Here is a 22,493-nt window from a genome sequence, read left to right as displayed (position 1 = left end):
ACGCGTTTGAAAATGAATGAAGCAAAAAAGAAAGAAAAAAAATGCCAGAGTCTCCCCAAAAGCGGCGCACTCGTGCCCGAGTTTCTATTATAATCACTGCCTCGTCTGAATTATTCAAAGCTTGTGTTTGTATGCGCGTGTGTGTGTGCGCGCGCGGCAGTGACATATCTTTGATTTTTTTCGTCGTTTTTTTCTTAATCTACTATCGCTCGGCGGCGCGCCCGAGTGTCCACCAGCGGTATATCGAGAGACAGAGAGAGAGAGAGAGAGGCTATATACATTTTATTACACATATCACATCGTCTCAGATGTGTGCGCGATGCAGAGTACGGCGTTGCTACCACGGCTGCATCAGCTCCTCCGACCGCTTCGGTGATATTATGATCTGTTCTCGCTGCTGCTTGGACAATCGAGGTGAGCCTTATATACATAATATACATTTTCTCTACCCTTCTCCGGCTCTATTTTATTTCCTCGGTTTTTTTTAAACGATTGATAATTAACGCAAAAATTCAATTTCATTATAATTATCGCTTGAAATAAAATATCAATTATCAAGCATCGAAGCTGAAGCAGACACAGCAGTAACGAGAGGTTATACACGATGCAAACCGGAACGAGAGACAAAAAAATGTATACGCGTTTATTAAACTAAAATATCGACGTTCGATTCGGTTTTACGGGTTATTCGATCGCGCGCTACATACATCGCTCGTCACAATGAGACACTATTGTGTCTGGATGTTTTTAAAAGTCGACGATGCCACGCGAGGCGTCAATTTTTCAGCTGTTGCTGCTGGGCGAAACGTAAACAGACACTCGGTATAGTGCACGCATCTTGTGTATTATGATTTTACGATTTTCGGAGTCTGTCCGTCGGTTCGTTCGTCCCCCCCGACATGTGTCTGCTCCGCTGCCGAGTCTGCCGGTATATGTCGCTACGATAATCGTGCGCCTGCGCGTATGCGAGACTCGCATGTTTCAAAGTTAGAGTATTTGCCTATTATGCAGTGTCTTTTTGGCGTTCGGTCGGAAGTTGAATCGATACTTAAATTGTGATTAAATTTAAGGACTCGAATCGAGTCTAATTTTTCTACATCATTCTCGTACCCGAAAAAGCGCCTACGTTAAAAAAAAGCTCTCTCGATCATCCGTCACGCCGGGAACAGTAAGCAAAAATCACCGAATTACACACTTCGACAATTGCAACTAATCTTCTCCAACGATCTCTATGTATGCCGCACCTACGCACCGACGCTCGACGATAAGATTTTACCGTACTTTTCGTATCTATATTTGTGAGAGGCTCTCTCGAGGCGCGCGAATTTCTCACTTCGCAATCTCGTACTTACACACTCGTTATAGTCGCGATCAAATTCTGGGCGCAAAAAGAGACGAGATACCGCGGCACAGGTGATATATCAATTGCGTAAATGAGATTTTTCTTTTTTGCTAATATAGAGGCTGACGACGCAGCAGCAGCAGCAGCAGCAGCAGCAGAAGCGCATCACACGCTCGAACCCGTGATCGTGCGTATCGTCGCCGCCGCCGCCACCGCTTCTTGATAATAATTAATACATCGTACAATTATGCGACGAGGTATCGTCATCGCAATCGACGCGATCGCCTGAGAGTGCGTGTGATATACTTCTGGGGATTTATTTGGGAAAAAAGACAAAAAAAATGGGCAGATTCAAGATCAACCGGCAGCAGTTGCCCGTCAAGGCGCATTACTTCTTTTTCATGGCAGGTAAATATCGGCAAAAATATTTTCCATCGTTCTCACTGATCACATGTACCTCCTCTCGCCTCCACACACAGCCATGGGCCCGATCCTGCCCTTCCTGCAGGTCTACGGCAAGCAGATGGGCGTCTCGGCCCTCGTGATGGGCTGCATCAACGCCGTGCTGCCGCTGCTCTATCTGCTCGCCAAGCCGTTCAGCGGCTACCTCGTGGATCGTTTTCGCGGCTGGCGCAAGCACATATTCATGGGACTGTTGGCCGCGACCAGTGGCTGCTTCGTCTTGATGTATCTGCTGCCGCCGTTGAGAGGGCCCGTACTACCCGAGAGCGGAGTTTTCAGCAACGAGAACTGCCTCGACGTCACGTCCTGCACGGCTATGGTGAGTGATGATTCATTTTTTTTTTAAGATTGGACCCTGAGTAAACGAAAAATGTAGAGTTTTTATGATAATTACACGGAGAAACTTGTGTAAGAAAAGGCAAAAAATGTCACACTTTTACTATAAAACATAGTAATTTTTCCTATAGAAGTTTCTTCGCGTATAAATGGTCAAGTGTGTTCGGTTATTGCGATAGAAAACGTATGAAAACTTGATTCAAATATCGATAGATAATTTTTTTTTATAAAAATCATATAAACGATGTACTAAGTATTGATATACAATATCTAAAAATCATTTATAAATCACGGGTCTAATCAAGCGCCTTATATTCATATAGTTTTTATAAAAAGTGAATATCGTTCGTCTATTCAGATTTTATGAAAAAACGTCAGATTTCACGACCTTCACTTTGATGTTCTTATAAGGTCGCTATAGAGCCCTATGGAAAAATATTCAGTAGCAATTTCAGAAAACTGTATTGAAATTTTGATATTTTAGCTTGGTTCTATATCTCCTTAAAATTGTTCAGTTCATACATTTTTTCCTAACTCAAAACTAACTGAAATTTCCATCGGAAAAAATTATATAATTTTTATAAACTCAAAACTAGCCGAATTTTCCAGTCAAAATTGAAATAAAAAGTCAAAATTTGTAGACTCAATTTCCTCAAGGCTACGAATCAACTTTTCATAAAAACTTAAGATTCCTTTCTTTACCTCTTGTCACCCGTGTTCATTTACACACGCTCTTTATTAATAATAATCTGTCCGCTCGGATCGAAGATTACAATATTATATTTATAATATTGTTATACATTATATCGCTCTCGTGTGTGTAACGAGATAAAAACGCAAAGACGTCAATGCGTTACTCGACAAAAAAAAAATCATGCCTCTTTTCCGCTTCGCATCGATCAAACGAACAAACAAACAAACAAACGATCGAAGCACGTGGGTGTGATTTTCACACGATTGAAATGAAAAAAAAAAAAATTTTTTAAAAAAACCCACCCCGCAGAATCTCACGGTGACGAACTCGTGCTCGGACGACGGACGTCGCTCGTCCTGCAGCTGGAACTGCAGCCAGGCCGGGGTCTTCAACGCCTCGATGTACTTCAGCGCCACGGTCGAGGCCAACATCTCGCACACCACGTCGTGCTTCGTCGATCAGGATTATCCGGGGGTGCGCTGCTGGGCCAACGACAGCTGCTCGATACGCTGCGACGACTCGGCCTACGAGTCCGAGTGCGTCTACAGCTCGCCCACCTTCCTCGGTTTCGTCGTGCTCATGAGCTTCGGCCTGATCGGCTACAACGTCTGCAACAGCATCAGCGACGCCGTCTGCTTCGACGTGCTCGGCGAGGGCGGCCAGATGAGCTTCGGCCGGCAGCGAGTCTGGGGCTCGATCGGTTTCGGCATCGCCGCCCTCATGGCCGGCTACAGCGTCGATCTCTGGGCCACCAGCAACACCGTCAAGTCGTACACGCCCGCCTTCGCGCTGGTCTTCGGCTTCGCCTGCGTCGATCTCGTCTGCTGCTTGAATCGTCTGCACCTGCCGATAATGTCGTCCACGGACAGCATCGTCAAGGACGTCTGGGAGCTGGTGAAGATCAAGCCCATCTCCATCTTCCTGTCGTTCGCCACCGTCGTGGGCATCCTCGACAGCTTCGTCATCTTCTTCCTGTTCTGGTACATGGAGGATCTGGCCAAGAGCACGGGCTACACGCACTACATCAAGCTCATCGAGGGCGTGACGGTGTTCGCCGAGACCCTCGGCGGCGAGATCATCTTCTTCTCGCTCTCGGGCAAGATCCTCAAGAAGATCGGCTACGGCTACAGCTTCGTCTGCTGTTTCGCCGCGTACGCGCTGCGACTGCTGCTGATCTCGGTGGCGCCGCAGCCCTGGTGGATCGCCTTCTTCGAGCTGTTCATGCAGGGCCCGACTTACGCTCTGAGCTACACGACGATAGTGTCGTACGCGTCGGTGGTGGCGCCGCCGGGCACCTCGGCCACGGTGCAGGGCATCGTCGCGGGCATCGACGACGGCCTCGGCTTCGCCCTGGGCAGCTTCATCGGCGGTATGCTGTACAAGCACTACAGCGGCATCGTCACCCTGAGGATATTCGCGAGTCTCGCCGCGACGGCCTCCATCGTCTATTTGATCACGCATCTGACCTACCTGAGGCATCTCATGCCCGCGACGAGTGAGTATTAACGATCGATTTTTATAAGCATTAATGAGTCTTAAAAACTAAGGCGATCGCTTATTTAATTTAAAAAATGTCTACAAATGATATTGATTGTTTTTAAAGAGTTATTAAGAGTCATTAAGTGTTGATAAAAGTTTTTAATAGTTTTAAAAACTCTTTTTATCGATATCGATGCTCGTCAAAAATCATAGTGAAAAAATAAAAATTAACTTGGAACTTTCGCCAAAAAATTGAATCTCCACAAGGTTTTATAAATTTTTAAAAACTCTTATTAACTCTTAAAAGTCATTCATCATTTTGTAGACTTTATAAGACTTTCTCGTGAGAAAATTTCCGTCGGGGAATATCTTATAATTGTGATTTTTTTTTCAATTCAGATACTCGAGACAAGACCGAGTGGAAGAGTCCCGAGGAGGCGGCCGAGGTCTGCGTCAGCGCCACGGAGAAGTAAAACAAAAACTTAACGATAATAGCTTAGGAACAAAAGGAGGATGCATCGATGCCTTAATTAATCATTAATTATTACATATATTTTTTAAACTGTACATTAAGTATAAATATTTTAATGTAGAAATGTCGAGTACGATGTGATAATGTATAATTTTTTTTTTTTCAACGCCCGACGAGTGCGTGTGACTAATGTAATCGAGATTCGTTTGTTTTGTAACTCGCGGAGACGCGCGCGAAAAGAGATAGATAGTATAGATAAGTAGACAGCGGAAGAAAGAGTCGAACAAATATTAAATAATGTGTACATGCGTAATAATTTTTATTTTTTTTTTATTTTTTAAGGAAATTTTCACAGAGAGATTTAATAGCCGATAAAAAACAACCGACGTTTGCTCGTATACGATGCTATTTTTATATATATTATGATACAATTGACCAGATTGATACACGCTGGAATGTCTTACGAGTATAAGATAAATAGCCAGAGGTGTCCATTGTCGTGACACCTCGGCCAATGGATTATTATTGTATATTTTAAATTAAAAACTCGAGTTATCGCAACGATCGATCGTTATTTTTTTCATCTCTCAAAACTTACTCATAATACGTTTAAAATTTTTTAAGCTCTTTCTTCAATAAACATCACGCGGAGAGTGCACGATGCAAACTTTGCTTGCATCTGCTTTATTGCAGAGTGCATCGTGTCGTGCGCGCGAAACCGATGCCAGAGCCAGAAACAGCGCAATTTTTTTTCGCGAAGGCCACTCCGCACACGGAGGAGGGAGGGGACTAGATCTATCGTTTTACACGCAAAACGTCGTACTTTTCGTCAGTCCAGTGTCCACTGTCCGAGTGTCCACACACACGGTCGCTCTACGACGCTGCGGAGCGCTAAAGTACCCTCGATCTTGCTTTTTTAGCGCGCGCGGACTCACAACAACATAATTGATTCATAAACACACACACATAAACACACATAAACACACATACACAAACACACGTCAAAGCCGAAACGTCAATGTGATAAAAAGCGTGAAAGTTCAATCATTACATTCGATTTCTAATACACAGACACACACGCATACACAGACAACATAGCTATATCTCATACACATGAGTGCGGAAATTGGAGTTGAGATTGTGGGTATAGTTGCGTTGTTATGATTGCCGAAAGTAATTCGTCGCTGGTCGTGACGTCGTGATCGCAAACAACCATGTACTAATACGACACATGGAAGAGGATACCTGTTGGCGGCCGTGTTACGTTGAATATTATTTAATCGCACCTACGCGCGCGTCTCTTCGCGAGAGCTTTTCAAGTTCAAGGCTCTTCGTTCGAGGAAGCAAGTAAAGGAAAAAAATCAATCTCAACGACCCCAAAATGACGGCCCAAGAGGAGACTCAACAGCACAAGGACGAACAGCAACAGCAACAACAACAGTTACAGCAACAACCCACGTGGGTACAGGGCGAGGGTATGATAATTAACGACGACGACGCCCTGCCCGTGAACGACGACGAGGAGGGCGACGACGACGATCAACGGGTGAAGCTCGACGAGCTGCCGTACGAGATGATATTCAAGATATTCGACTATCTGCACGCCCACGATCTCGTGCGGCTGTCCTCGGTCTGCACGACCTTCTATCAGGTGGCGCGCGACCGACTGCTCTGGGAGAAGAGGAGCCACGATCTGCTCGTGACCAATCAAAAGTCCGACGAGTTCGTATCGAGGTACATATTATACGATGATACATTTTTAATATTACGCGAGACATATATAGCCCAGTGTGTGCGTGTGTTATGATTTACGTAAGGCCAGGTCGCGTATACTCGTGGCACACGTGCTTTAACGTGTAGTATATATATACGAGCAGCGAGTGTGACACATGTGTTTACACCGATATATACGAATACGTTGAGAAACGTCAGAGATACGTATATGTGTATATGCGCCTCAAAAATCGCAGCCCCCCTCGCGTTTATCGGAGCATCGCATTGGCTTTTAACGAAGAGACGCAAAACAATTTTCGTCGACTTATCGAGTTACGCGTTTCGCAGCTGGCATTTTATTATAATACTATTGTTGTTACTTGTATTACGTCCGCGCGTATGTATGTATTCATATGTAGATGAATTGTGTTGCAGCGACGCGCGATGCACTCGTTGGGTTAGCGCCCTTGCCGTACCTATGCACTGTACGATAACGCAGTTACAAGCCGATGCGAGACAAAAACGAGTCCGATGATGCCCAGCCACATTGACTCCGTTTTATTATATAGTTTGACGTTTACGCGGATGGGACCCACTCGCTTGTGGACGAAGGTTATGTTATTGTGTGTGTGTACGTTTTGGCGCACCGAACAGCTGTTCGATCGATGCGCGACGCGTTCTGCGAGTTTTGACAGTTGTATACACTGAATACACATATAAGGTAGCCGGTTCTCCGTTGTGTCGGAGGGATCGGAGTTTTTTTTTTGATTGAACGTGACAGTTGAGCGATAATTAGAAGTTGTAGGGCTGAAACTGAAATGATTGAATAATTACAAGTTAGCTGGATAGAATTTTCCAAATTTGTCTTATTGCTTCTAATGCAATACTCTTAATTTTTATAATCGATCTCATATTTGAGAAGATGAGTCTGAATGAGATAATGTATTTCAGCTCAAATGTGTTATATTTGAGTAAGATGATCATCAATCGTTTTACTTCCTAAAGTAATTTCAGTCTTCTATAGCTACTCAGGTCTCTTTCAAACTTCAACGAATACCTCAAATAGTAAAAAATACCAAAGCTACCTATTTAATAGAGTTTCAATGAGATCTAGGTATTGAGTTAAGTATTTCTTTAAAGTCTTCAACTAATTTCCAAAAGGCCTTCTAAATCCAAATCACGCATGACATAAGACTTGAAATAATATGACAATTTAAGAAATCACTTTCTACATTATGAGGTATTATTTGGAATTTTTTCACATCGGTCCGAGTTGAACCCAGAGGTGATATCATAAAAGCACTGATTTAGAATATCATTCATTCAGTAATTACGTGTTGACTTAAAGTGATCTGTACCTCATTTCTCTAAAAAGCTCAATGGAAACCTTAAAAACATTAATTATCTTTTTAAGTAAAAGTTTTAAAAAACTTGTTTAAAAATTGAATCTGCATTTTCTTCCAAAATGACTTAAAAAATCACACGTTCAATTTTGAAATCTCGTCGCACTATATAATTACGTCTTATTTACGCCCATGCGTTTATACAGATGCAATCCAGCCCTGGACTCGGTCACCAAGTGGCAGGTCTCGCACAACTGGATGAGCGGCTGCTTCGACACGGACATCCTCTCCTCGACGATCTTCAAGGTGATGCCGTGCATCAAGCTGACCCGCGACGTGCTCTGGTGGGCCGGCGGCAACATGATCTATCAGTTTCCGCGCAGCAGCGAGAACGGCGGCTCGGTCAACAAGAAGCAGAAGTGCAGCGTGTACGTGCGCGACACGGGGAGCGACGTCACCAAGTTCGTGGTGGTGCGCTCGGGCCAGATGATCGTCAGCGGCCATCGGGACGGCGCGCTGCGCCTCTGGCGCACCAATCCGGCCGAGTGCCTCAAGATGAAGAACAACATCATGCCGCTGTGCACGCTGCCGGCCCACTCGAGCGATCTGGGCAGCGTCGCCGAGGCCAAGAACCAGGTGCTGTTCACGGGCTCGAGGAACGGCACCGTCAAGGCCTGGGAGTTTCCCCACGGCAGGGTGGGCAAGGTGGCGGCGCTGCCTCTGGAGACGTTCCAGCGCAACGACTGCATCTGGTCGCTGGCGACCGATCCGTCGGGCGACAAGCTGGCCATCGGCACCGGGGGTAACTTCAATCCGGCCCTCTACGTCTGCGACACGTCCTCGTGAGTATTATGATATATAATGTGTGTAACAACGACGATTTTCCGCACTATTCTTTATACCGATTTTCACTGTACATAGATTCCAACGATCGCACGAGATCGTCTTCGAGTGGAGAGGCCGTAACGCCGGCATACTCGACATGGTCTGGGAGAATCCTCAGACGCTCCTCACCTGCGGCTACGATACCTGCGTCCGAAAATGGGACCTGAGGTACGCGTAACGATAATTATTGAAAAAAAAAATTATTAACGATGATGAAATTTTACAGAAGCGGCCGATGCGTGAGCGCCTGGTCCGATCCCACGGGCGCCGCGGTGTTCTGCATCTCGACGGATTACAACTTCACCATGGTCACGGGCTCGCAGTTCAATTGCAAGGCCGTGCTCTGGGATCAGCGCAAGCCCGACTTCAATCAGCTCTACTTCATGCATCTGCGCCGCATGTGCAGCCCCGTGTACAGCATCGCCTTCGACAGCTGCCACCTGTACGGCGCCACCGATCAGAACTTCGTCGAGCTCAAGTTCGCCGGCAGGCCGAGCACCAAGAAGAACTTTCGCGACATCATGAATTACGCCGATTGAATTTTGTAAATTTTCCCTCTCCTATCGATGATCAATCGCTTAGATTTAATTTTCTTTTTTTGTTAAGAGTATCAGTATTTCTTAGAGAAAAAAAATGTCTCTTCTGAATCTTTTTCATTCGAGCGTGGTTGATCGTTCAGTTTGTTGTTACACAATTGCTATTTTATTATTATACCTGATCTCTCTGTAAAAACACGATCACACGTCCCCCCGGATTAGCTATGTACCATATGCGATGTATTTTGTCTATTTCGAATAGTTGAAAGCGAAAGAATGTGTATAAATATATGAGAGAAAGCGAAAAAAATAGAGCGAGGTGTTGAAAAAAATTTTGTTAACAATTTATTGTATACAATATTATTAAGATGCAAATGGAGATATAAGTGATCAATGATGTAAATTACATTTTTCGTATAAAATATCTTCTTTCCACTAAAATATAAAAATATCAATAACTTTATTGGACGTTCCCCGTAAAAGGCGCCAATTCCTTCGCAAAAAAAAAATTAATTAAATAATAATTAAACATTTATATATTCGTAAAAACAACAAAACGAATATTGCATTTGCTTCAGAAACTTCTGGATCTTCGTAAAGCTTTGCCGCGTGAAAACCAAACCCCGAATTACAAGCTTTAAGTAACACCTTATAAGTTCTAAAGATTTAATTTTCTCATTTTTCTTTTCTCCTCTCGTTATTGAAAATTGCAGAAAAATTATACGTAATGCGGCTTAACGGAAATCTTTATCTTTAAATTGATATATACATTTTTAAACTTTGTCAATGTATTTAACAATTTTACAACAGCAAACTTTCTCAAGATACAATAGTACTCATCTGTATGACAATCTTTCTCTCTACAAATACTGCTTAAACACAGTAATGAAAGATTCTTGCAAAAGATGGAAAAATTCTCAACAGATTTCCTAAGTTTATCCAAATAATTTATAAATAAAAAAGCTCGATTAAAAATATAAAATTCAAAAAATCAACCAACGATGAAACGTCGATCTCGCACACATCATTACGTATAATTTTTCAATCAAAAATATCGTCTATCCCGCCGCTGCTCGCCGTTCAAATCATGCTTCTGATCATGTAGTTCAGAATGCCGCCGTGCTTGTAGTAGGTCAGATCGACCTCGGTATCGAATCGCACGATCACCTCGAACGAGGTGCCCTTGTCCGTGCCCACCCGGATCCTCTGGCCGGGCTGGCAGTGCTCGGGCAGCTCGATGTCGAATCTCTCGTAGCCGGTCAGGCCGAGCGACTCGGCCGACTGGCCGGGCAGGTGCTGCAGCGGCAGTATGCCCATGCCGATGAGATTGGAGCGATGGATGCGCTCGTACGACTCGGCGATGACCGCGCGTATGCCCAGCAGGTAGGGCCCCTTGGCGGCCCAGTCGCGAGACGAGCCCGAGCCGTAATCCTTGCCAACGAGGGCGATCAGTGGCGTGCCGTCGTTTATGTACTTTTCCGACGCATCGAACACGTCCATCTATAAAAAAAAATGTATGAAATGTGTCCATCCATCTCGTTCGTACGTAATATTAGATCATAGAATCGATCGGTTATTTACCTCTTCGTTGGTGGGAATGTAAATTGTTCTTGGACCGGGTCTACCGATAAATTTGTTCATCAGGCGAATGTTTGCGAAAGTTCCACGTGCCATGACGGCGTCGTTTCCTCGCCGAGAGCCATAAGAATTGAAGTCCTTCGGATTCAGACTGGAAAATTTCCAAACATTTCAAATTTCAAAATCGAATCGCTCTCCATGGGTAATACAGTCGAGAAAGAAGAAAGGTGTCTTACCCTCGCTTGGACAGATACCGCGCGGCAGCCGAGTTGCGCGCTATGCTACCGGCCGGACTGATGTGGTCGGTCGTGACGGAGTCGCTCAGAAACACCAATACGCGAGCATTCTTTATGGGTTTCACGGCTGGCACCTCCTGCAGCGGAATAGAAAAGCAAAAAAAAAAGTCATGAAAATTTATCCCTGACTCTTAAAGCGACGATCTATCTAAATCGATAAACCAACCCTGGTCAAATTTTCAAAGTACGGCGGATCTTTGATGTAGGTCGAGGTCGGATCCCAGGGATAGAGCTTGCCCTCGGGCGCCGGTAGCTGCGACCAGTTCTTGTTGCCGGTCTCGATCTTGGAGTAGACCTCGCGGAACATGGCCGGTATGACGTACTGCTGCTCGACGGCTTGGATCTCCGAGCGGCTCGGCCATATGTCGCGCAGATAGACGTCCTTGCCGTCGGCGCCGACACCTAGTAACGCAATTATATAATTATAACGAGGATGATTTTGTATTTTGAGGGAGAGAAGCGAGACACGCAGATGCACGGTATATTTTTGGCTTATTGTAATTCGATCGCTTTACCCAGTGGCTCGGTTTCAAAGTCGATGTCGACGGTGCCGGCGATAGCGTAGGCTATGACGAGCAGCGGCGAGGCGAGATAATTGGCCCGAGTGTTCGGGTGGATTCGGCCTTCGAAGTTGCGATTTCCGGACAGCACTCCGCAGCAGACCAGGTCGTTCTGTAGTTAAAAAAAAACAGAGAAAAAAAATTAGCATACAGTCGAAGAACGTCAATCCAGACCATCGACGACGACGACGACGAACCTTCTCGATGGCGTCGACGATGGCGTCGGGCAGCGGCCCGGAGTTGCCGATGCACGTCATGCAGCCGTAGCCGACGAGGTCGAAGCCCAGCTGGATGAGGGCCGGACAGACGCCGGACTCTTTGAGGTAGTAGGTGACCACCCCCGAGCCGGGCGACAGCGACGTCTTGATGTAGGGAGCCACCTTGAGACCGGCGGCGCACGCCTTTTTCGCCAGCAGACCTGCGAATCGGTCGTTGCGTTTGTTATAATTCGTTTCATGAGAATTATGCGTGTAAAAGAGGAGACAAAAAATAACGTCTATTTCTTTCGTTTCGAAATTAGGTCAGACGCGTGAATATAGACGACACGAGTATAGTCCCCCCTCGTGATTTCCATATCGGGCATGTTTTCTTTTCAAAAGAAAGAGCATAATCTAGACGATGTTAGGGAATAAGTTCGATCGTTCGAGCATGAACATGTCTTCATTTCTTATATCATCATTTGTTTTAATAGAAAATCAAATTCTCGAAATATAACGTTGGTTTTATTTGTTTCTCGAAACGATGGTTTTATTTGTTTATACTTACGAGGACCGAGAAGATATTTGCGAAGCGAAAGATATTTTGATTTTGATATACCACATAATTCGAAATCAAATCGCAGGACTTCGAATTATGTGATTTCCATTGCAAATCATTGAAAATCATCTTCGAATACAGCACACGCTTTTGTGCCGTTTTTTTATCTTATCTAATTAATCCAGACCATTTTTTTATTGTCTATTACACGAGGCCTTGCGACATCCAGTCGGTTTAATTTATCAAACGAATTCTCGACCAGATTTGACAGACAATAAATAAATCCTTTTTCTGTTTGTTGCAGACGCTTCTTATTCTGAGCTAATTAATATAAATGCAATGAAAATTGAAATACCCCGCCTATAATCATAATATCTAACGATGGATATTACTATCTTAATTATGTAATCGAGCGTGATATTATTTCACCAGCCCGACATGCCAATAGATATCGTCTAAAGTAAAGCCCAAAAAAAACTCCGGAAGTCTTTTCCTGCGTTCCGTAATTCGGAGGCAGTCATCTGTCTACGTCACACGCCCATACACGTACAATTGGACGTGTAGGAAAAAAAAAACAGAAAAAAGAAAGTGCGTATATCTCATACCTGCTCCAAGCATGACACTTGGATTGCTGGTGTTTGTACAGCTAGTGATGGCGGCGATGACGACCGAGCCATGCTTGAGTCGGTAATTCTTGCCCTCGTACTCGAAAACGACGTCGGCCTTGATCTTGTCCGGGCTCAGTCCGTAGCCCTTGAATCCGACCTGTTGAGATTTTTTTCAAAGTTTAAAAACTTGGTTTTTTTTCGTATACCTATATAAGTTCATCGTGATAATGTATATAATTTTTCATCGTAACGATGTAATATTACGTCAGACAATCGAAATAGCTTTGGAGAAACTTTACGGAAAGATTTCGAAAAATATTGACGCGTACGTGTTATTATTACGTATATATAATATTATATATCGGCCACTCACGGGATTTGACTTTCGATTTCTCCTCGCTAGAATGAAAATAGATCCAAGTTCAATGTCAGGGCCCCCCGCGCGTCGTTGCGTGTGCATATGCCCGCGCACGCGAGAGAGGAGAAAAAGAAACCGAAAAAAAATTCGTTGCGCGCTCGAAATTTCGTACAATTACGTTTCGATTTCTTCGCGTTAGAAGCTCGCGAGTTCGTGTTTCGGATTTTTCATAGATGCTGACCACAGCGCACGGGGTCAATGTCCAGTTTTTAATGCAGGATTTTTGCCGATTCGCTGATATTCAATTCGTTTTATTATTATAATACATATCGCGAGTCGCGCGCTTGCATATTATCGAGTAGCACGAAACGCTACCGCGCTATCTTCTTGTGTCAAAAAGAAGACCAACGGGCTTTTGTCTAAAACTACTACTGCCTATTTACGAGAAAACCATTTACGAATGTATTCATTAGACGAAAATGATAAAGGCTGATAGCGCTGTATATTTAATCGACCGCATCGAACGCCGCTCTTATTTTTTTTTGAAGTTCATTGACTCTTTCGAGCAGATACATCATCGAGACATTGCTTCTTTTTATTTTTTAAAGGTAAATCGAACTTTGAGTGTTGGACGATCGATTTAATTCGACAAAGAAAATTATCGTCACATCGTACATAGATTTTCGTATTACGCTCATCTTACGTAATAACAAAGCGAGGCGAGCACTGGATCTAAAGGGGGCCTCGTCGGTGTGTGTTTACAAATTTTCAATGTACAATACAAAGAGATCTGCTTAGCTATACGGCGCGAATAAATTTAGCCACGACAGACGCGCGTATATAGACAAAATTTCACGAAGAAGAATTTTGGTTCGATATAATATTTCAACGAGCGATCTCTGTATGAGCCATACAGACGCGAGAGGTCGATAAACTTTTTCGCGCGTTCTCGAGTCCGCGGCCCATTGTGCGTATGTGTCTATACATACGGTATAAACATACGCGTAATATACATACGAGCCTCGAAATTTGACGATGAGCGCGCGTAATACACACAAGTTCGAAAAGTATACACAGTTTCAATAAATCTCGAAATAAATAATTATTCTCGTCGAAGCGAACGAGATCGAGCCTACGTGTAATATCAGCACTTGTATAATAACAACAAAGTGAAATAACTCGCTCGAGATCGCGCGAGGCGCGATTTTATGTATAGACAGGGAGAAACGTGATATTTAGCCCGCGCGAATCAGCGATTTTGTCGATCGTCTTGATGACAAAAAAAAAATGTTGCAAGCTCCGCAATCGTACGCGAGCGTATTAAACATATTACAATGCTGCACGACGTGGAAAAAATATTACTAATTATTATTTTACAGTTCCTCGCTTCTATACACGTTATCGGGCGAGCCGAATTCTCAAGTTTAGACCGGTCTCGCGTCTGTGTAACGCGGTTCCTCGAATCTATAATAATTGACGAAAACAGAATCTAACGGCTTCGAGTGTCTTTTTTCTAATTCGGAGAGCATATGTGTGTGTGTACTTTCACTATATGTAGTCTCCTTTCACCCGCGTTCTTTTATTTTTTCTCACGAAAATTTCGTGTCTCGCGCCCAGCTGCTGCTGCCTGCTGCTGCCTGCTGCTGCCTGCTGCCTGCCTGTCTGCCTGCCTGCAGCTTGCAAGTTGTATGCACGTGTGCTTATACATGAAAATGACTAGAAACGAAGAGAAAAAAAAAATATTTACGCCGCGGATCGAAAAACATCCGCGCTCGTACGCACTTATCATCCGCGCGTGTATGTACACCTATTATCGATGCCTCGCGCGCGAGAACGGATGTAAATCGCGCGTATACATGTAGTATATCGATACACGCATATATATAGGACACGTTTTGTTCTTCCGATGCTCTTTGTACGCGAGAGAGAGAGAAAGAGGCATAAACACGTGTGCGCCGCGTATTAGTACGACGCGCGATCGATCGTTCCAACGCGATTGTTTATATCTTGCGCGTGTGCGTATACAACTGTATACTTTTTTTTTTTTTTGCTTTCGGCAACTCTAAACGCGTAAATTTTATTTCAAGTATATAATACACGCGTAGTCGTATTTATTTGCGATTTGATTTTTCAAGTTCACGCGCGCATCGTCGTACATTAAATACCGGGTGCGTGCGTGCGTGCGCTTCGAGACATTTAATTTTTGCCCGTATGCGAAAAACGCGCGATACGTTTTTCAAACTTTGAATGATACATCTCATCGATGTCGAGAGATACGCAGGCATTTTTCGTGATACAAGTATCAATCGAAATGAAGCGAAGAAACAGAGAGAGAGAGAGAGACGCGTTATATTTCTCATACGCCCTGGTGTGCCTGTTATTGTTTTGCCTATGTAAACGCTCGATCGCCAAACTGATTTCGCATATTAATATATATTTTTATCTATTTGTGCAGACGTTAGTCTCTCTCTCTTTTTTTTCCTCGATATACATATCATCTACGTATGCGCGTTAAGCCACGCGCGCGTGCAGTAGTAATACCTATATACCAAGAAACATTTCCAAAACAGAAAAGAAAAGAAAAAAGGAGAACTTTCGAATCTCGTTATGCTGTAACCCAAAAAAGTAAAATCCTAGTATAGGCGTCATCGTAACTATACGTATTCTACTACATAACTATATATAAACGATCAACAGGTCGGCAGCCGCGCGTAGATGCCGGCCGGCTTTTCGAGGCATATGTAACACACGTTATTCCGAAAATACCGAGCGAGCGAGAGAGAATCTCCACTCGAGAATTGTGACGTAGTTAATATACTACTACTCATACGCGTACCTACACACATGCCGCGCGCGTAAGAGAGAGTCCCGTATGCAACGTATAATACGTGGGAGCTAATGGTGGGACGTGCTACCGCACGTTGCTAGAGGCCGCCGGCATATAAATACGGGTGTCGCGTTTAGACCCGGACACAGAGCCAGTCGTTCGCCGGCAGCGGTAACATCTCCGTATCGTTCATTTTCATAATACTCATTGTAATATACCATATATCTCGCGCTCGCCTCGCAGTTAATCTCTCCGGCTTTTGAATTCAAACTCCAGCAAGTGTGCGCGCAACGTGTCCGTACGAGTTTTCGGCCGTTTTGTGTGTTTATAATCAACGTTATAAAATTTTCTCCATGCATCGCGTTGATTTGTTATATTTTTCAAATTCCGAAGTGTAGCATTAGCGAGAGAGAAGGTGTTCAGTTGCCCCCGCGGTTAGCAGCAGTTGCTTACGTTCGCGGAATTCTGTTTTTTTTTTTTTTTTCACTTACTCATCAGCGCCGTCGATCGAGCTGTTCATTTCATTTTTCATCGGGCACGCAAAAGCCCGGTAATCTACGTTTTATATATTATCCAAAAGTTGAGATCGAGTCGTTAAGTGAAATAATTCCTGGTCGGGTGCTATGAACTACTATATTCATTGTTTTATCATTATCTATCTCACCGGGTCTGGTTTCACTCAATGCTGATCTCTCGACGCGACATCAGCACAAAAAAAAATTAAATTAAATCATCGCCAAGTGAGTATAATACAACTCGGAAGAAAGAAGAAGACGACGACGAACAACCACCACCGCCAAGGAGATCATCGTCCTGATACCCTCCCGTTTTGAGTGAGAGTGCTCCGTTTAGTCCCGTCAATTTTTCAATATTCGTGACTAGATTGAACACTCGCGTCTCAGAGCGGGCCGAAGCAACGATCGTCGTCGTCGTCTTTTTTACGGAAGGAAGAGGAAGCGACAACAAACCCGGCCTCTGAATTTATCTTTGGTGGTCTAGCTATATGATAGGAATACGATATTTCATAAAGCTAGAACAACAAAGCTAAGTTCTAAGGCATATCAACACCGTGCAGCAGTGGCAGCGACAATGGATTTTCATAGAGTTAAAAGAAAAAACAAAAAAACAGCCTTAGGAGTTAGATACTTTGACTGTGGTGTATTACTTTGGAAAACATATATCACAGCCTTAAGTATTTAAATTCTAAAGCTGCTTCGCATCGTCCAGGAAGAAAGAAGCAAGTAGTCAAGAAAAATCAAAACGCCAACGAAGAATTTCTACACACACACATTACAAGTATTACGTGAGACGAACGTGATCCTGATTGGCGCACAAAAGTAATTATCGTCACTGGGTTATGTTTGTCCCACTCACAGTACTTTTACCAGCATTAATTATTAACTCAAAAAAAAAACCAACGTTCAATCGACATATTCAATACTGCATAATGTATCTTGCGTTACTCTTATACAATATTATGAATCTGAACATATGCCTGCTTCCTGAACTTGAACCATCACCATCTCTGTAAATCATGCGTACTCACTTTGTTCGTAAGGCATGCATTGAAATCCCTCTTCATGTCGACGACGGAAATTCTGTCGTGAGGTCGTTTGGGCCCGCTGACACTGGACACAACGGTGGCAAGATCCAACGTAACGACCTCGGAAAAGATCGGGTCCTGGCTTGGATCGTCATAGTTTCTGATCAATTTTACAGCTCTCAGATACTTCTCGATTCTTTCAATATGCTCCTCGGATCGGTCTAAAAAAAAAAAAAAAAAACAATGAGAGAATGAATTGAATGACGACCATGAATGCCGATGTTCGAATGAAAAAATTATGCACGTTTCTCGAACTAACTTGTTTGACGAAGATAGTTCAAGCTTTGCTGATCGACAGGGAAAAAGCCTATTGTAGCTCCGTACTCTGGACACATGTTGGAGACGGTTGCGCGATCGGCGATACTCAACTGCGCTACACCCGATCCAAAGAACTCGACAAATTTTCCAACGACACCAAGTTGTCGCAAGTTCTATTTTGACATGAAAAAATAAGATTTGCCATAGCTCAGTAAGTGAAAATAGATGTTAATCACTAGCAATCTTAGGTTACAGTTTAAAATTTACCTTTGTGATAGTGAGTACAAGATCAGTCGATGTAACATATTGATTGAGCTTTCCGACCAGTTTATAGCCAACAACTTTAGGTATAAGCATAGATATGGCTTGACCAAGCATAACAGCTTCTGCTTCGATTCCACCCACACCCCAACCGAGTACGCCAAGACCATTGATCATAGTAGTATGAGAATCAGTACCAACTACACTATCGGGGAATAGATATGAGTTCATATCGAAAACCACTCTGGCCAAGTACTCCAAATTTACTTGATGTACTATGCCACTGCCAGGAGGTACAATAAGCATGTTTTCAAAAGCTTTAGCACCCCATTTCAAAAACGTGAAGCGCTCTTTGTTTCTTTGAAACTCAATTTCTTCATTTTTTTTCAAAGAATCCTCGCTATAAGTTTAGATAGACATTTAAATTTTAAGTCAAAATATTGAAAGCAGAATTATTTAAGATTTTGTCTTACCTTCTGGAGAAATCAACTTGAACAGAATGATCAATTACTAGATCTGATGGGCAAACAGGATTGATTTTATCTGGATTACCGTTAAGTTTTTTAACAGCATCTCTCATGGCTGCAAAATCTACAACTGCCGGAACCCCAGTAAAATCCTGAAATAAAACAAATTGAATTATAGAATTTTATAGCAATAAATAAAAAGCATATCCATTAATATGTGTGATAAAAATTATTATACTTTGAAAATTTTCAATATTTTCAATGTAGCATATTAAAAGTTATTGAAAACATAACAGAAATCACTTGAATAAATAATAAATTGTACCCAAATCTTGAGCATAACTTTTGGTTATCAAAATATAAAGTAATTTTCACTATGTATTTTTCTCCTTGCAGGAATAACATAAAAATTGGTAAATTACAAAAAAAATAAACTAGTTATCTTTAAATAACTATCTAAGATCAGTTTTAAAACTGTTAAGATAATATTGTTTACAAAATAAGGACACTTGACAAGCTGTACTTAACCAGTGTCGTCATAACAATTTGTCAAAATCAGGATTAAATAAACGCAACTGATAATAAATCATATAGCATTGCTACATTAATTCATTTACAGATTTATTATAAATAATGCTAAGCTAACTCAAGGTAGCTGCAAACTTTTATCAGAAAGCACGATCTACTGCACGTACTAGATTAACAATCTTTGTTATGCTTTCAATCAAAGTCTCGAGTGTGCTTAGAGAATAATTTTTCCATTTTACTACTCCTCATTACCTGAAGAATCACTCTGGCTGGTTTAAACGCCACTTCGACGCCCTCCTCAGACGCCTGATTCTTTTCCCAATCCAAGATCTTTTCGACATCCTTGCTTTTAACTTGAAACTCATCGCAGTTTCTCACGGCGCTCTCTAACAACACCCTTATGGAAAAAGGCAATCGATCTGTAAAAATGTAAAGTTTGTGTTTATCAAAGAAGCTTCTTTCGACTGATTCGAGATGATCGTTACAAAGTTCAATTACCGTATCTTTCACCGAAGGTGGTGATATCAAAATATTTCTTCTCTTGGCCTGCAACCTCGACAGTCCGGAGCAAGTTCTTGAAAGGATTTTCTGCTGTAAATGACAGAAAAAGTATAAGTTCAGTAGATTCGGATCAACGCATTAGCATGGGTCTGCTGCTCGAGGCGAATTATTTGCGTAAATAAGTCTCTGTATAAATTAAAGCAGCGAATTTGCATGTCTAAATGATGAAAGAAGCCAACTCATTGTGGTCACACGTACGAGTAGACAAACAGTTACTTGTTCTTTATTTTTTTTTGCACACGGCACAAACGTCGTCTGGGCCGGTGACCCGAACGATCGAAGGGACGTCTCATAAACGAGAGGACATATGCACGAAAAGTCATCGATCGAGAAACTCCGATTTCTCTACGCACACCAGAAGTACTTGAAAAAATTGCTCGCTTATCGCGCACGCGGCCACGATAGGGCAAAAATTCGGGCTCGAGAAACGCCTCGAGTTTATAGGCACACACACACACACACACACGATCGAACTCGTACCCACCTCGTTACGTGGAGCAATTTAAAAAGGAAAACAGAAGAGAAAACACACGGACACTTTTGCGTATGTATATCTACTATAGGCGCAAAACACTTACCAGCCATGATTGTCAACGATGCAGTCACGTCGGCCACTCGCTTCGGTCTCGCGCGACTCGCGGAGGCGCAGAGAGTATATATGCTGTATATAGAGAATCTCGCAGTCCGAAGCGTAGTCTGCAGTCGCACACCAAATCGAAGCGTATAAGCAAACACATGCAAATGTGTGTTTTGTACGACACGCACTGCTGCTGCTGCTGCGACTCGATGCGATATAATGTGTATGTAATGACGATGTGTGCGTGCAGCGTCGGTATATCGGAACGGTGCGTTGCAATCCGGTGCAAATCTAATCTCTATGTATAGGTATACAAGCCGCGCGAGTGTACACACGCAGACAGACGTCCAGCTAAAAACTATAAGTCGCAGCGTGCGCAGAAGCAGTAGCGACAGCGACTGATTGGTGGCCGGCCGTATGGCGGCGGCAGCGTGTACATACGAGGTATATAAAGTGCCTATTACTACAATGCTCGTATACCCCAGCAAAAAATTTTTTTTTAAATAAAGTAAATAATAATGTTGTGAACTGTAATAAAAACTGAAAAAGTGTAAAAAAACGTAAGATCACTAACGATTTCGGATATGTGATACGTTTTTCTATACTTTTTTACTTTCTATTACAGTTTATTACATTTGCTTACCGATCATTAACGAGATGATAAAGTTAGACGAGAGATAAAGTTACATGGAAAAAGTAAAAAAGTGTAAAAACATAAAATTCTGTAATAATAATTTTAAATGTTACAATTTTTACTTATGAGTTTAAAATTCTAGTCAAGCCCGCATGTAATCGAATTGACCGCAGCAAGTGATTTTCGTGAAAAAAGTGAACTCATTCGAACGCAGCAGAAAGCCTTATAACATCATCATAGACGTACCGAGGAGTACTGAGATGACTGAATTTTGTTTATATACATATCCATCGTGATTTGTCTTAATTTATTCATAAAAAAAAATGATTTTTTTTCACGAAAATCACTTGCTGCGGTCGAGCGATCACATACGAATAGCACACGTAAGAAATTGTAAACAGATGTAATATTATGCTGTCAAATTGGGTATATTAATTTACTCGTTATTTAAAAAGTTGCGTATCTCGATCTTCAAAAAAGTTATGGGCTACCCAAGAAAGATGTTGACTTGGATCACTTATAGAAATTGTGTAAAAGATCAGCAAATTTTCCTTCGAGTAATTTCTATAAGAAAAAAAAAGAATCTTTCGAATGGCTCATAGTCATCGGCCGTAGTTCAGTCATATATTAATCGTATAAAAAACCATCGAAAAGATTTAGCAGTTGATGAGTAGAGTTACTTGACGCAATTTAGGCAGTTGAAATTCGATATCGCAACTGCGTAAAAAAATACGCATTAGATCTATGAATCACGTGTCTTTCAATTAAAAAATTCTTCAGCTATTATTGAATAAATCGAAGTTTGTAACGGTTTTAGGGCCCAACAATTTGTAATATCGATATTTGTAAAAATTACCGAATGAATATAAATTATGAAACTATTGATCAAAAAAGTTAATTTATCTGTTCGAAAAAGTCAATTTTCCATAAACAAATTAACACCGTTGAAAAGGCGACGAAGAAATACACAAAAAACGTGTCTTTTGTTTAACCGTTCATAATCGAGTTGAAAACTTAGTAATTGAGCGTGACACTGGTTATATTATTTATATTTTTCGAAGTAGGTAGGGGTATCACAACGAATTTGCGCGTGTTTAAAAGCCACCCTGTCCTGTCTTTTCAGTAGGAACAATTTATTCGTAGTTACAATGTCGATCGTGAAATTGAGCGATTCTCAGGTAACAGAAATCGCCAAAGAGCGGTTTATTCACCATAGTCGACATTATGAAAACATAACGAATATTCCTAACTTAAGAAAAAACGTACTTGAAGCACAGGTGAGGAGTATGTATCTCCGAAACTTGATCTTTTCTGGTTTGGTTTGCGAAAATTTAGTCATACACCATCTACATAGTAACG

At 42.4% G+C, this 22,493-nt stretch overlaps 3 protein-coding genes across 5 annotated transcripts; 2 read left to right on the top strand and 1 right to left on the bottom strand.

Moving 5' to 3' along the window:
• The first annotated feature begins 334 nt into the window (after positions 1-334).
• On the top strand, positions 335-5,331 carry LOC106649204 (major facilitator superfamily domain-containing protein 6). Of its 2 annotated transcripts, none has more exons than XM_014366494.2 (5): positions 335-414; positions 1,462-1,750; positions 1,822-2,123; positions 3,144-4,329; positions 4,713-5,331. In XM_014366494.2, exons 2-5 carry the CDS (start codon positions 1,684-1,686, stop codon positions 4,784-4,786), a joined length of 1,629 nt encoding a protein of 542 aa, XP_014221980.1. In that variant the 5' UTR covers positions 335-414; positions 1,462-1,683; the 3' UTR covers positions 4,787-5,331. The 2 variants fall into 2 exon arrangements, with proteins under 2 accessions (XP_014221980.1, XP_014221981.1); XM_014366495.2 differs by lacking the exon at positions 335-414 and adding an exon at positions 1,156-1,168.
• Positions 5,332-5,542: 211 nt separating this feature from the next.
• Positions 5,543-9,486, top strand: LOC106649287 (F-box/WD repeat-containing protein 4). Of its 2 annotated transcripts, XM_014366607.2 has the most exons (5): positions 5,543-6,273; positions 6,313-6,519; positions 8,048-8,683; positions 8,763-8,894; positions 8,953-9,486. In XM_014366607.2, the coding sequence occupies exons 1-5, from the start codon at positions 6,167-6,169 to the stop codon at positions 9,263-9,265; spliced, it is 1,395 nt and encodes a 464-aa protein (XP_014222093.1). In that variant the 5' UTR covers positions 5,543-6,166; the 3' UTR covers positions 9,266-9,486. The 2 variants fall into 2 exon arrangements, with proteins under 2 accessions (XP_014222093.1, XP_014222092.1); XM_014366606.2 differs by having other exon boundaries at positions 5,546-6,519.
• Positions 9,487-9,584: 98 nt separating this feature from the next.
• On the bottom strand, positions 9,585-20,917 carry LOC106649285 (cytoplasmic aconitate hydratase-like). The gene is made up of 14 exons (XM_014366605.2): positions 20,502-20,917; positions 19,861-19,953; positions 19,615-19,781; positions 18,841-18,986; positions 18,374-18,767; positions 18,108-18,279; positions 17,792-18,009; positions 13,058-13,217; positions 11,894-12,114; positions 11,652-11,808; positions 11,303-11,538; positions 11,077-11,213; positions 10,844-10,991; positions 9,585-10,762 (listed from the first exon to the last, which is right to left on the bottom strand). The coding sequence occupies exons 1-14, from the start codon at positions 20,506-20,508 to the stop codon at positions 10,343-10,345; spliced, it is 2,676 nt and encodes an 891-aa protein (XP_014222091.1). The 5' UTR covers positions 20,509-20,917; the 3' UTR covers positions 9,585-10,342.
• Positions 20,918-22,493: the final 1,576 nt, after the last annotated feature.

Source organism: Trichogramma pretiosum, unplaced genomic scaffold, assembly GCF_000599845.2.
Source record: "Trichogramma pretiosum strain Unisexual culture from Peru unplaced genomic scaffold, Tpre_2.0 scaffold98, whole genome shotgun sequence".
NCBI classification, from domain to species: Eukaryota; Metazoa; Arthropoda; class Insecta; order Hymenoptera; family Trichogrammatidae; genus Trichogramma; species Trichogramma pretiosum.
This window is presented reverse-complemented; position numbering and strand designations above follow the sequence as displayed.